This window comes from Dunckerocampus dactyliophorus, chromosome 4, assembly GCF_027744805.1.
Source record: "Dunckerocampus dactyliophorus isolate RoL2022-P2 chromosome 4, RoL_Ddac_1.1, whole genome shotgun sequence".
NCBI classification, from domain to species: Eukaryota; Metazoa; Chordata; class Actinopteri; order Syngnathiformes; family Syngnathidae; genus Dunckerocampus; species Dunckerocampus dactyliophorus.
The window spans coordinates 24,496,537-24,510,770 of NC_072822.1; the positions used below are offsets into that span (position 1 = coordinate 24,496,537).

At 40.2% G+C, this 14,234-nt stretch overlaps 2 protein-coding genes across 7 annotated transcripts in view; both read left to right on the plus strand.

Annotated features, from left to right (window-relative positions):
* sema4c (sema domain, immunoglobulin domain (Ig), transmembrane domain (TM) and short cytoplasmic domain, (semaphorin) 4C) overlaps nt 1-4,180 on the plus strand; it is a 111,501-nt gene extending 107,321 nt beyond the window's left edge. For 3 of the 4 annotated variants that reach the window (XR_008569969.1, XR_008569970.1, XR_008569971.1), the window contains 3 exons: nt 611-702; nt 889-3,004; nt 3,105-4,179. Coding sequence is in view for 1 of the 4 variants with exons in the window: in XM_054772748.1 (XP_054628723.1) it covers nt 611-702; nt 889-1,784 (988 nt within the window). In the remaining 3 variants the exon portion in view is untranslated. Of the gene's footprint in view, nt 1-610; nt 703-888 lie in introns of all 4 variants that reach the window. The other variant, XM_054772748.1, reaches the window with a different exon arrangement.
* A 4,605-nt stretch (nt 4,181-8,785) lies between these two features.
* cdca2 (cell division cycle associated 2) overlaps nt 8,786-14,234 on the plus strand; it is a 29,593-nt gene continuing 24,144 nt past the window's right edge. Inside the window, exons 1-4 of one of the 3 annotated variants that reach the window (XM_054773650.1) lie at nt 8,786-8,809; nt 10,220-10,403; nt 10,483-10,619; nt 13,190-13,355. In XM_054773650.1, the coding sequence (XP_054629625.1) occupies nt 10,220-10,403; nt 10,483-10,619; nt 13,190-13,355 (487 nt within the window). In that variant the 5' untranslated portion in view covers nt 8,786-8,809. The other 2 variants (XM_054773651.1, XM_054773649.1) reach the window with 2 other exon arrangements.

Sequence of the window (14,234 nt, forward strand, 5' to 3'; positions counted from 1 at the left end):
AGGTGACAAAGCGTATTATTAATATGAACTTTTTTTTTAATATGAACACTTTTTTTTAATTTTTCCATTTCTTTTTTATTTACAAATATCTCAACTTGGGAATCTATTTTCTCATAATTGTATGACATCATCATATTTTTTTCTCATGATATTATGGTTTTATTCTTGAAAAATTATGACTTTTTTCCTCACAAGATTACTATTTTTTTCTGTTAATATTATAACATCTTTCCCCGAATGATAAAATTACCGCTCTTCCATTTATGTTGGGCTTTTTTTTTTTGCTTTCCTGTTTAATTGTATTTTTTAAATGTGCTGAGGACCATTTAAAAAAACAGCCCTGCGCTGCAAATGACCCCCGGGCCACACTTTGGACACTCCTGCATCGGCCTGATTCTGAGTAATAGAGTTTCCTTTACCAATGGACATTATATTTACTTCAAATAGCAAATCCTCAGCAATAGACAATATTGCATGTCACAGTAAATATGTGGTTATAACATCTGGAAATGTAGTATATACAGTACGCAGCATGTGGTTCCACATACACATAATTGATCCTGTGTTGCCTATAGTACAGTTTAGCAATGGAAACTGTTTTCCCCTCCAGGTCCACGTCCTCTCTGTCACAAGACCTCATGCTGGAAAGGTTCAGCCGGGGAAAAGCCAAGTTTGATAAGCCGGTCTCCATCCCGAGCCCTGGTGAGCGAAGGCGTATGCCTCAGCAGTGACCCCATGTGGGAGTTGAATGTTAGTGCAGGAGTGCATGGATGTAGTGGATGAATACATTGACTTAAGTGGATGAGAGCTTGCTGGTGAAGAATATGAATTTGAATAATTATGGATGACACTAAAACCTTCTCTCCTGCTCTTCGCATCTCTCTGTAGAGCACTCTCGCCTTCGAAACGTCACAGTGGTGGTGGGTTCGGACATGGTGCTGCCCTGCCAGTTGATCTCCAACCTTGCTCAGCCCTTCTGGGTTGTCAATGACCGTGAGCTCCTTCTGGGCGACCCCGAGGCTGGAGGGCCACGCTTCGACCAGACCCTGAAAGCCCTTGTCGTCCCCGAAGCTGGTCAGATCCAAGCGGGGCGTTACATCTGCTATTCCGAGGAGCAGGGTGTGAAGTTTCAAACAGAGCGCTACCAAGTGGCTGTAGTTGCGAGTGCTCCTGTCTTCATGGAAGCCCGGGCTCCTGACAGCCGTATGGGGCTCTTCTGGGTGCTGGTCATCACCCTTGGCGCGGCGTGTCTGCTGCTCATGGTGGCAGCGCTGTACCTACGCAGGAGACTGAAACTGGCTCTTGGAAAGGGAGCTGACATGAAGCCTCTTGAAAGTACCCTGGTCTATCCCATCACCCTACCTAAGGAGCCGCCCACTTTTGTGCCCAGCAAAATGCCCAGCGACGAGGACCGTTTCTGGGAGACGGGGGCCAATTATTACTACTCAGACGGCTCACTTAAAATTGTTCCCGGTCACGCCGTCGGGCCCAACAGTGTCGGCAGCACGGCGTCACCCAGTGCCATTCCGGGCCAGCCCATCCACTCCCCCAGCCGTCTCAGTCTCACCAACATCCGGGGCTCTGGTAGCAACGGCTACATCCGCCTGAACCTGAGCACAGCAGGGGAGGAGAGGGCTAGCGGGGCTTGCGCTGGTGGCGGCGGGCTGGGCGGCCTCGGCATGGGTGGGAACGACTACTCAAGCCCCTTCAAAGAGGAGCTGAGGCGCACCCTGCAGCAGAGGAGCGTGCTGCCTGATGCAAATCCAGAGGAGTCGTCCGTCTAGGCTTCTCCGTTTCCTTGAGGTGGAAAAAAACAAAACAACCAACCTACCTCCCTCCTTTGGAGGATGCCTGCTCTCTGTCTTTCAGTGACACGTTGTCACTTCCCCACGCTCTTTCTCTCGCCCTGCCAATGCCTGTTTGGCTCACTGTAGACTTTTATAGCATGTTAAATATAGACTCTCACACCCCTTGTTGGCCAACACGCACTCAGATAATTATTGCGTGCCTTGCGCCGCAAAGTCTTGGACTTTTCTCTGCTTCCACTGTGCAATGGCCATTTGTCCAAACTGTGATTGAATGCACCATAGGCCTGGTAATCCAACACATGGTGGAAGGCTCATTTCATTTACGTTGAGCAGACCAAGTGAGCTCGAGACCACATGACGAATGGCAAGAACTAAATCCTGTATCTTGGAGACTTTTTTCATATTTTACTGCACTTAAAACTGGAAGCGTGTCTTCCTTTTTTTGTATTGGTGAGCCAAGAGAAGATGCTGAAGCAAGACAACAATCATACTTGTGTAGGAGGAGCTCATGTGTGAAAAAGAATGAAAGACACAAGTGTCTTTCGGAATGAAGGCCATGCTTCATTTTTCTGCTTTTTATTCCTCCCTCCCCTGAGAATCCCAGTTTGTTGTGATGATTGGTTTGAAATTAGACGTTTCTCGATATTTTGTTTGGTATTATTTGTCGAGGACCACTACAGTGTTCAAGTGGTTGTAAAGTGACTGAAGTTCTTACATTCCTAGCTGCGTCCTGCACGGTGACCTTCAAAAGCACCTTCAACTGTGCATGAGAGCCACACTTTTTTTTTTTGCAAATTTGGTTGAGCTCTTTTGTATATTTTCCTCGGAAAAGAAAAGGTTGTTTGCATTGAGCAATAAGACAAAGAGGCACGCTTCATTCTGAATTGAAGTTGCCGCAAAGACAGCAAAGCATGGAGAATGTAGTTGAACCCTCACTGTTGCGACTGCTGTGGATGTTTCAAAAAGTGCTTTATGTCTTACGTTCCATGAACTTGCACCGCAAAGACGGAAACTGCCATGCTTAATGCTTTGAATGTCAACAATCCTGGACTAAGTTTTGTGACAGGACTTCAGGAGTCCCCGCTCACTGTGTTGCGGATATGGCGGTGAAGGATTTGTGGAAAAATACGTGAAGGATTGGGCGGACAGACTGGTGACTCCCATGCTGACAGGGTGCCGACGGAAAGCCGTTAAAGGTGGTGTTTCACGTCATGTTAAATGGATTGTATTGGCTGCTTTGTTTGGTCCGTTGACTCAACGTTTCTTGTCTTTTCTCTCTACGTTTTGTCCAAACAGGTTGGTTTTATTTTTGGGATGTGTCGGAATGGACTCCAGAGAGAAACACAAGAAGAAAATAGAAGAGAAAATGTGTTAATAACCCACTGTGGCTTTGAAAATGTTTTGAGTATTGTTAATGAGGTACTCGAGCACTCTAATGTTGCATGACCAACAGCAAATTGGCAGTACATTTTTCATCGTCCTTGTACAAATGCATCTTTTTGATTGAGCATTTTTGGAATTTTAAATATGAGGTTGTACAGGATTTCATATCATGGCTGTGTTCAATGTTTACTTTTTGGATAAGCCAAAATAGACTGCAGATGTTTTTATTTAATTTTAGATCTTTTTTTTTTTCTGATTCCGATCAATACTAAAATCTCAGCTGTCCGTCCACTTTGCAACGTTGATCGAGCTTTGTGCATATTTTATCTACAGCAAAAAGAAAAAAAATCCTGCGCGGAAAACACAAAAAGGCGTAAGTAATGGAGTTCTTGTCTCCTGTTTACATGTCGGTGATCTCCTTAATTTTATTTCCTCAATCTTCACGAAAGTTCATCAATGTACCAAAACTCTTCAGTGTCATTTGTTCTATGAAGCAGTTCAGTGGAAAAATGTGTGCACTTCATAGTATGAACTATCCCGACAATGAAGTTAAAACACATTATCTTAATACACTGGTACTTGGTCATGTCTTTTTGAGTTTTTCTTTCTTTACGAGGCTTTACTTTCTCAGCATTTTGCAAAAAAAAAAATTTTTTTTAAGTAATTAAAGCTGACAAAAGAAATATAGGTCCTATGTTGGGGCAAAATGCATGACGTGATATAACTTATGTGCGATGATTTGATGCGTTCACATTTGTAGGTCACAACCTCCATCCTTCAAGGCTTTAAATTGTGCTGTTTTATCTCGCTTTTTCATTTGTGTTCACCTTGGTTTTAATGTGTTATTGATCTTTTATGTTTGTTCTTAAAGTAATGTTAAGTAACTTATTTCTTGTACAAACATGTTGATATTTATTATCACTGTACATAGGCCCTTATTTTTTATATGTGTGTATATACATATATACACAAATAAAAAAAGATCTACTTGAGAAGTGTGTGGGGTTTTTTTTGTTGTTCTTGTTTTATAAATTCTGACTGTGGAAATAGGTCCTATGCTACTGGTTACTACTACTACTACTACTACTAAAAATAATGCAACTGATAATGCTCTCAAATATATATACTATGTAACTATATTAAACCTGCAAGATCTGTCAGAACTGCAATAGCCAATGTTTGAAGTTAGTTGTTGCATGATTGTGTTTTAGCTGCAGCTTTAATGCATTAAAGGCGGATAAAGTCTAATTATTTGTGATGCATTTGCAGACATTACAATAGACCATCTACCTGGGGTGCTTTTGAGAGTTAAACTTGTAATGTGTACCAGTTGAACGAATTGAGGTGTGCAGTAAGTTTGACAAGCATCATTGAATGACTAAAGTATTTTATTTATTATTTAACTCTATGTGTATATACAGTATATTTATTTATAAATATAAAATATACATTAATCTTATGTTTTATATTTTATTTTAGTATGACATTCAAATTGGAGGCACAGTGACCTAGTGGATGTGGATTCCAATCTCTGTTGGACATATCTGTGGAGTTCGCATGTTCTTCCCGTGTGTATGTGGGTTTTCTCCAGGTACTCACATTCAATAAACATGCATGTTAGGTTAATTGGCAACTCTAAGTGAGTGAGTGTGAATGGTTGTCGATTTATATGTAATTGATGGCGACCAGTCCAGGGTGTTCCCCGCCTCTCGCCCAAAGTCAGCTGGGATAGTCTCCTGCATACCCCGTCAACCCTCGTGAGGATGTAGAAAATGAATGAATTAGAGCGTGGTGATAATTGCACTGCTAGAACGTGTTTGGAAGAGACACGTGGTATAGACCACGTGGTATATACTGTATACGTATTGGACAATCAACATGAAAAGTATTGGCGCCGCCCCTTTCACCAAAAGGTTTGAAGACGGAACTGTACCAATACCTACGCTAGACTTTGTAAGTGTATTTCACATAAAACGTATTCCTATTGTCCCTGACGATTATCGTTACGTTTTACAAGCACATTAAACTCTTGTGTTTTTTGGAGTGGTGTGAACGTTTGAAACAAACGTTTCTGTGAAAGGATGTGGGCACGCACAGTTGAGTACTGTATATATGTATTTGTAGGTTTTTTTTAGAAAACTACCAGTTAGGTCTGCTGTTGAAAACACATGTAACACGATTTGTGTTATTTTTAAGTGAACAATGTCCCTAAAAGGCAACTTAAAATGTACAGAAAGTACAGTACAGTGCTTGCAGTCACCCCTCTAATGTAACGAAACGGTCATTAGAATAGTAACAATTAGCTATTTTTTTCCTTAGTTTGAATTTGACCACTGTAGAAATTTGCATATATATATATATATTTTTTTACTTTGTACGAACGTCTTTGCTCTTACAATTAGTCCAATTTGACTCTCTCAAATGCAACCACGTGATGTTCCTTAGTATGCTTTATTAAGCATGCCCAAATCAAATTAAACATATCATAGGATACCAATTTAAGTACATTAAAACTGAATAAATCTTTTTTTCTCTCAAGGCTTAATAACTCGAAATTACGATGGAGTATTGCTGTGTTGAAAAAAAAATCAGACATTTCGAGAATAAAGTCATAAATGGACAAGGAATAAAGCTGTACATTTATGAGAAAAAAGTCGTAAATTTACGAGAATAAAGTCGTACATTCATGAGAAAAAAGTCTTAATATTACGTGTCAGAAGGAAAATAGGGCATAGCTCTTCAGGCAGGAAGGAAACTTTCCTCTTGTTTCAGGTAAGCTTTTATTTATAACGTGGCAGCAAAACAGAGTAGTTGAGAACAAACAAATTAGCATGTCTAGCCCTTCTTACTTCCGCCTTCCTTAAGCCGTGCCCTCCAGATGCCCAAGGCCAAAGGTCACATAAGTCCCCCCTTCATAGCAGCCTTTTACTAGTTTTTTCTCATAAATTTACGACTTTATTCTCTACGACTACTAAGACTTTACGACTTTTATTCTCAAATTCTCAGATTATTTTAAAACTCCGTTGTAACAGGCATTGCCTGAGACAGCTATGAAAAGGGGGAACTTATATGACCTTTGGCGTTGGGCAAAGGTCATATTACTTCATATTACATCTCGTAAATTTGCGACTTTTTCTCAGAAATGTATGACTATATTCTCGTAAATTTACGACTTCCATCCATCCATCTTCTTTGCTGCTTATCCTCACTAGGGTCACGGGTATGCTGGAGCCTATCCCAGCTGGCTTCGGGCGACAGGCAGGGTACACCCTGGACTGGTCGCCAGCCAATGGCAGGGCACATATAGACAAACAACCATTCACACTCACATTCATACCTATGGACAATTTAGAGTCTCCAATGAACCTAAAATGCATGTTTTTGGAATGTGGGAGGAAACCGGAGTACCCGGAGAAAACCCACACACGCACAAGGAGAACATGCAAACTCCACACAGAGATGCCCAACGGAGATTCGAACCCAGATCTTCCTGATCTGCTGACTGTGTGGCCAACATGCTAACCACATTTACGACTTTGTTGTATATTAAACATTTTTTCTTGTAAATTTACGACTCGATTCTCCAAATCTCTGATTTTTTATTTAAAGTGGCCCTAACACTCCGCCGTACAAAATGCATTGTATTGATGATGATAGAAGGTGTATGATAAACGACATTCAAGCGCAACTAGCTTTGCAAGATGGCTGAAACCCAACCGGGGAACAAGGGTGATGGAACATAATCAATGCAAGCAAACGAATCAGGTAGTGATTTCATGTCTCGTATTTGTGGAACGGCTTGATCGTGTCATTAAAGCCACCTAGGAAAACAACATTGTTATCATCAAAAACCAGATTGTTATAATTCCCACAACTTGGGCAGCATATTGCCAGCATTGATAAGATCTGTGTAAACAAGATGGTGGATTCACAAATTTGTAGCTCATGTTTTCATGCAAAGAGCTACAATATCCAGATGGTTTGCTTGTAAACAGCTTCACCCCTGCCAAACACTCTTTCTATGTGACAAATGAACAGTAATTTCATGATAAAGTATATTACTTGTGGACTGGCATGACTTGCTTCCTTTCAGAAATGCCACTTCAGTCATTTAAAAAGTACTTTGTTAAAACATTCAGCTGCAGCACTGAGGATATTTGTTTGTTCTTTTCAATCTGAACTCTCCTTCCTCTGCACTTCAAGTGTCTGATGGATGTGGAGGAGAGTGAGGTCTGTGATCCGATGCCAAGGCAGGACAACAATGGATTATTTGTCTAGTAAGTCATTGCCTTGGGATTAAAAGTTTCATTTGTCAACAAGAGTCAGTCGGAAGGCTTTCCATTAGTTTGGACACCACACAAAAAGTTGATTAATGAAGTGTCAACCCAACTCTGACATCATCTAATGGGGTCTTTCCATTGTCTCATTAGGCTTCAGTGTGTCACATTTTGGGTTGAAAACTAGATAAAAGTGTGAAAGTCAGCAATAGGGCTGCTCAAAAAAATTGCGACCTCAGTTTGCACTAACATCCAATTTGTAAATGATCACTCATGCTGCACTTAAGATGCACTATGGTGACTATCATGACAGGCGATACTTCCTCCTCGCTCTCCCCCGTCCACCAGCGAGCCTAGCCAGCCAGGGCGAGTTGGCTCAGCTGCTCTACTTGTCCCCGCTGACGGCCCTCGCTGTCTATCATTCATCAGCTCGTGGGATTCCATGCATGAATGTACTGTACATGAGTGAGTGGTACTGGTTGAAAATAGCCCTATAAGAAATTCATAGTAAAAATGATAAAAAGTTCATATCATTAAATAATTAATTGAGAAGTTCAGACATTTCAACCAAAAAGAACTCTAGTTAGCGCCCTCATTTAAACTATGCAAACTTTTATGACCATGCCTTTTAAAAGCATCGGAATCGAGAATCGTTAGGAACCGGAATCGAAACGAGGAATCGGAATCAGAACCGGAATCGTTGAAATTAAAATGATGCCCAACGCCATATATCACCATGGTAACTTAGGCTAAACTCAACCTGGTCACGACCATCACGAATGAATGTGTTGCTCAGACGCAATACCTTCTGGAAACATTTTAAATGTTGGGTTTTCTTTTTTTTTAAGTCATATTGGGAAATATTTGTATATATAGATACTACAGTTAATAGTTTTGAGTATTAACTTTCTGTGTGATGAATTTAGTGTTGTTAGTAAAGTGTTCTTTGACACCGTCAGTCAGACTGTTATGTTGTTATCCTGCTATATATATGTATATATGTGGAACATCAAATTGACCTTTTAGTCAAAACAGTACTCTGCCATCAGCCAAAATCCTAATTTTATATAATCAACAATAAATGGACAGTACATTTTATCTCAAAGTTCTCTCATCACACGTTGGCTATTGAGAACTTTTTTAAATTAGCACAACTGAATAGCGAATAACAGATTATGCTGTGTTTATTCTATGGCTCACATTAACTTGACTCAGTGTGGTTCATGAGTAGCACACTCTTCTGGTGAATATATGTAATAGCAATTCATTTTCACTTTCGATGCGTAGAGCTCCACATCATCGCTTGTGATGGGACCTGTCAACAGCACCCGTCGCTGCTCAGTGAGAACACGAAATGCAAAACAATACGTGCTTTCCGTATACTAGAAAACTCCCCAACGATGCCAGAAAAAGTCGCTAGATTTGTCGTTAGTGTCTTTGAGGAAATATGTCGTCAAGGGGGGTTGGAATGTCGCCAGATCTAGCGACAAAATCGCCAAGTTGGCAACACTGGTGGCAAGGTGTCAATACGCCAGTAATATAGTTTCATCGGCCTAACAATGTTTCAAGAGATTCAAGATTCAAGAGTTTTATTGTCATATGCACAGTAAAACAGGTAGTTCTGCTATGCAATGAAATTCTTGTTCTGTTCATTCTCCCAAAAAAAAGAAAGACAAACACAAGAAAGTGAATAAGCACATCAGAAACATAAATATAATAATAACAACAACAACAATGTCGCTCTAGCTTGGTTAATATGCACGTCACATTATATATAAATGGAGTGTTGTTGGCACTTTTTGGAGTCTTTTTCAGAAAACTTTATAGGCGAGATAAGTGTTTCCCATTACCTGCATTCTTAATTCTTCCTTACTTCTTCTTTGTTTCCTTGGCAGTCTTAGTACGTCTTTTTTGCTGTTTTTATATCTTTAGAACGCACATATAAAGAAGACACATAAACGCACACAAATACATATGTTTTAAAGACATACTGTATGTTTTCATGCCTCACGTAAGGATTGTGGATGATGGACAAAATTTAAAAAAAAAATGCAGTTTTCCTTTAAGGAAACAGGAAGCGCGGCAGGGTTTGCGGGTCACGAGGGATACTGTCGTGCTCCTATTGGACCATTCATATCAAACTATTTCCTCTTCGTGCTGAGAAGTTTGTAAGTTAGTGCCACTGAATTGTGCACTTATTTCAGTTTTCTTTCATTTTATTACGTCTTGGTTGTATTCCTGCTAAACGTATTTACGTTTTATGGCAAAATGAGGCGATTTTTTTGGAGTGTTGTAAGCGTTTGAGGCAGACATTGCAGGAGGATCCAAATTCAGCCCACTGTTTTGTTGTTGTGGCGCGTCACTTGAATCACTTACGGAAAAAGTTGTATATATGTTTTGTACATGTGTTACTATAACATACACTACGTGGTCTTTTTATCGCACTATTGAATTCGTTTTAAAGATTTTTGGTGGGTTACCGACAAGACTCGTCTTTTATGTTTGGGAGGTAAGTATTTAATATCACCCCTTATTTTCATGTTAGCTACTGTTGCTAATGTCGACATACATGTATCCGTTCTTTTTGCATTATGAATTAAATTATTTATGACGTTCTGAGGGTGTTCTACTGCTTGTATTCTTTAACACCTGCCATGGGTAGGTACATTTATATTTCGAGTGAACAATTATGTTCAAACAGTGTTTATTATCCCAAGTTACATAATTGTATTGTATCATTGCTTTATGCAGATGACCACCGAGCAGACGTTCATTTTTGCCAAGGCGACGGATCAGAAGGAGAAAATGTTGCGCCCCTCACAAGAGGATTCTGCTCCTGATTTAAGGCAGACTACAACGCCTCTTAATTTCCTCACACCTTCACAGTTTGGCATTTCTGTCCATAGTTTCACCCCAACCCCGTCAGACAGAAAAGGTGAGATTCATGGTACAGTTGTATCATATAATTTAAAAGACTTAGCCAAATTTGACCACCATTTTGCCTCTTGAACCAGAAAAGTCACGTTTGGCACAGCTAAAGGCAAGACGAAAGTCCAGTGTTGGTGTGAGGGGCTCCCCAGAAACAAATTCACTCATCCGCTTCATTGCGCAACAGAAAATGAAGAATTCGTTAAACTGTCAGTCTCCACAGGTGAGAAACCAGTCATATTTTATTTTTTTTAAATTTTTTTTTTACACAAAATATGCTAAAACCAGCCCCTATAGGTCAGTGCTAAGCTATCTGACCGAAACACATACTTGTTTGTGTTGTTTTATAGGTGACAAAGCAAATTAATAAAACACCTCATCAATAATGGGTTGATTGCATTTTAAGAAAACAAGTAAAAAAAAAAAAAAAAACAAGCTGCGGGCTGAAAATGGTCCCGAGGCTGCACTTTGGACACCCCTGGCTTAGCAAATCTTGACAAATCAGTATGAAAATGTTATATATTATAAACAAATTGATCACGGTATCAATATTGTGACGATACTGGGATCTGATGAAAGTAGGTGTCGACTGGTACAAATCAGGGTTTATTAATAAATCGTGAATGGACCGTTTCAAGCCTATAAACGGGTATCAAACTTGTTTTCATTGAGGGCCATATCACAGTTGTAGCTGCCATCAGAGGGCCTCTTTTAACTGTCTATATATGAATATAAATATGAATACAGTAATCCCTCATTTATTGTGGTTAATTGGCTTCAGACCCGACCCACGATTAATAACTTTCTTCGAAGGTAGCATTCCTTGTTTATAAATTCAGTGTTTTTGTTGGCATGGAAAACCTGTTTACGGTCTTCTAAATACATTTTTTAACATTATTAGAGCCATCTGACATGAAATAACACCCCTATAGTCACCTTTACATTCGTATTCCCCAATACAGTGGATATAATCAGATGAAATAAGGCTTTTAAGACGGTTTATGTTGTGGGAGAATTGGTGGCATAAGTGATGTCGGGGGTTCGGAGATGAGTTTTAGCTTATGTGCTATGGCCGTATCAGTAACCCGTGATATTATTATTGTCATTATTATTATCATTATTATTATTGTGCCTGTTGTGAGATACAGCCGTCCCTCCTTTATCGCGGTCAATTGGTTCCAGACCCGACCGCGAAAAGTGAATATCCTCAAAGTAGGATTCAATATTAATAAATCGAATTATTTTGTAGTTAGAGCATAAAAAAAACCTGTTTGTGGCTATCTAAATATGATTTTTACCAGAGCACTGTAGGCATGAAATAACACCCCATAGTCACCTTTACACTCCTATTATTTTTTGTTTACAACACATTGTTCAACTGTAATGCGAAGGTTATGGGATCATTTCAGGGACACAAGATACAGCCGCCACTTTAAACATCATGCTACCGAGCTAACTTGTTAGCCCCGATTTGTTTAGTCTAAACCTAAGAAAGTGTTTCAAACGGAGTGGGGGAAAAGGACAACGAAAGACGCCAAAAACTGACCACTTCCACACGGAATTGTTTCACTCTCTCATGTCAGACATGCCATGGCTGACTCCATGCAGTGTGAAGGTAATGTGATGTAAAGTAACCTCTCATTGCTGTTGCTAGTAACATTTTTGATGCCGATTGACCAGATTACGATATATAACTTGTCTTTTAATATTGTTTGACTAATAATAGGCCATAGTCAACCACGAAACGGCGGGCTTTTGTTAATTAATTTTCAAAAAACCGCCGTAGTGAGGGATGTTCGAATGCTCGATGAAGCAAGCGACTGTAACTTTAACCTGCAATATAAAAGTCTGTTTTGACGATCAAGTTTGTTGCTTGTCTCATTGAACAATTACTGACATGTGGTGACAAGTTGAATGGTGGTCTAAATGGCTTATACCAGGGGCCTCAAACTCGCGGGCCATTTGCGGCCCACCAAATCGTATCTTGCGGCCCGCGACTGGACATCAAAGAGTAGCGTAACTGCAGCCCGCAACATCCGTGCAAGCTCAGTGTTACTTACATACTTAAAGGGGCAAACAAAAAAAACAACACTGAACCAACAGTGGTGTTATCACATGGATGTATTGTGTATTGTATCGTATCTTGAGGTACCCTGAGATTCCCAGCCCTACTCCCAATACTTGATGCGGCCCACCCTCACCCAGACTCTACCTCTACTGGCCCCCAGTGAAATTGAGTTTGAGACCCCTGGCTTATACTGTATTTGTATTTTAGTTCATCTAGCCATTTATATGCTTAAAAAAAGCTTCATTTGGGCAAAAAATACCTACAGTTTGCTTAAATATGCATATTTTTGTTACTAATAATAGGACCTAGTCAGCCATGAAACAGCAATCATTTATTAATTAATGAATTTTCGAAAAACCGCGGTACGGTGAGGGAGCGGTGTTCGAACCGTGATGTGGCGAAGAATGACTGTATAACCTAATGGTATTATTACACAATTGCCCATGCATTTGAGTATTATAGTTTTACGAACAAACAATGATGAATAACTTGCTTTGAAATGAGAAGTGAAGTGAGAATGTCAAGGTGACAAGCAGACATTCAAGGTTATTTTTTTTTCATAACAAAAAATGCTTCGAATATTTTGATGCATGATAAGATAATTTTAAAGTCTCAAAGAACTGCATGCAGTACGATTTTCTGTCAAAATGAAAAGAACAAACACATTTGGAAAGACATTTTTGCATGTCATAATATTAAGCTGCAGATGTGTTGTGAACTCCCAGCATGTCGGAAGCAGTCCCTTCCTTCCACGGGTAGCATCCACCCTGAAGCAGAAAATAGTTGCCTTCCAGAGCTTGATGAACGTGGAGGAGAAAGAGGTCTGTGAACCGATGCCAAGGCAGGACGACAACACTGGCGGATGCGTCGAGACAAGAGATGATCACTCAGGTGAGTCTGCCGCATTGCTACGAGATTAAAAGTTTCATTTGTCAAAAAGGGTCGTTCAGGACGATTTTTATACGTCTGGGGCGCCACACACACAAAAAAAAGTGGATTAATGAACAGTGTAAGACCCACTCTGACAACACCTAATGGCATCTTTCCATTGTCCCACCAGGCTGTGTGCTTCGTTGTTATAAACATTTATTTTAAATGCCCGTTAAATGTGGCTTTACATTGGATTTACAGCTGTTGAGTGGTGGTTGACATATTTTCAAAAGATTTTATGTGTGAAACTAAAATGAGATCTTTGAATTATGATGTGATTTTCTGTAACATGTTAATTGGCCATAAGCGATGGTCAGTGGGGAAAAAAGTTCGAACACATTGGTTGGGGTTACACGGTTCTGCAAAAAATGAATGAATGAATGAATTATGATTTTCTTGTTTAAAATTGAGATTGCGGGCCACGCGGTGGTCTACTGGTTAGCATGTTGGCCTCACAGTCAGGAGATTGGGAAGACCTGGGTTCGAATCTGTTGGGCATTTTCTTTGTGGAGATTACATGTTCTCCCCGTGTGTGTGTGGGTTTTCTCCAGGTACTCCGGTTTCCTCTCCCATTCCAAAAACATGCATGTTAGGTTAATTGGCGACTCTAAATTGTCCATAGGTATGAATGTAAGTGTAAATGGCTGTTTGTCTATATGTGCCCTGCGATTGGCTGGCGACCAGTCCAGGGGTGTATCCCGCCTTTCGCCCGAAGTCAGCTGGGATAGGCTCCAGCATACCCCCGCCACACTAATGAGGATAGCCGGCATAGAAAATGGATGGAAAATTAAGATTGCAATTCTCTGGGATGTTTTTTTTCCCCCACCAACACACACACAC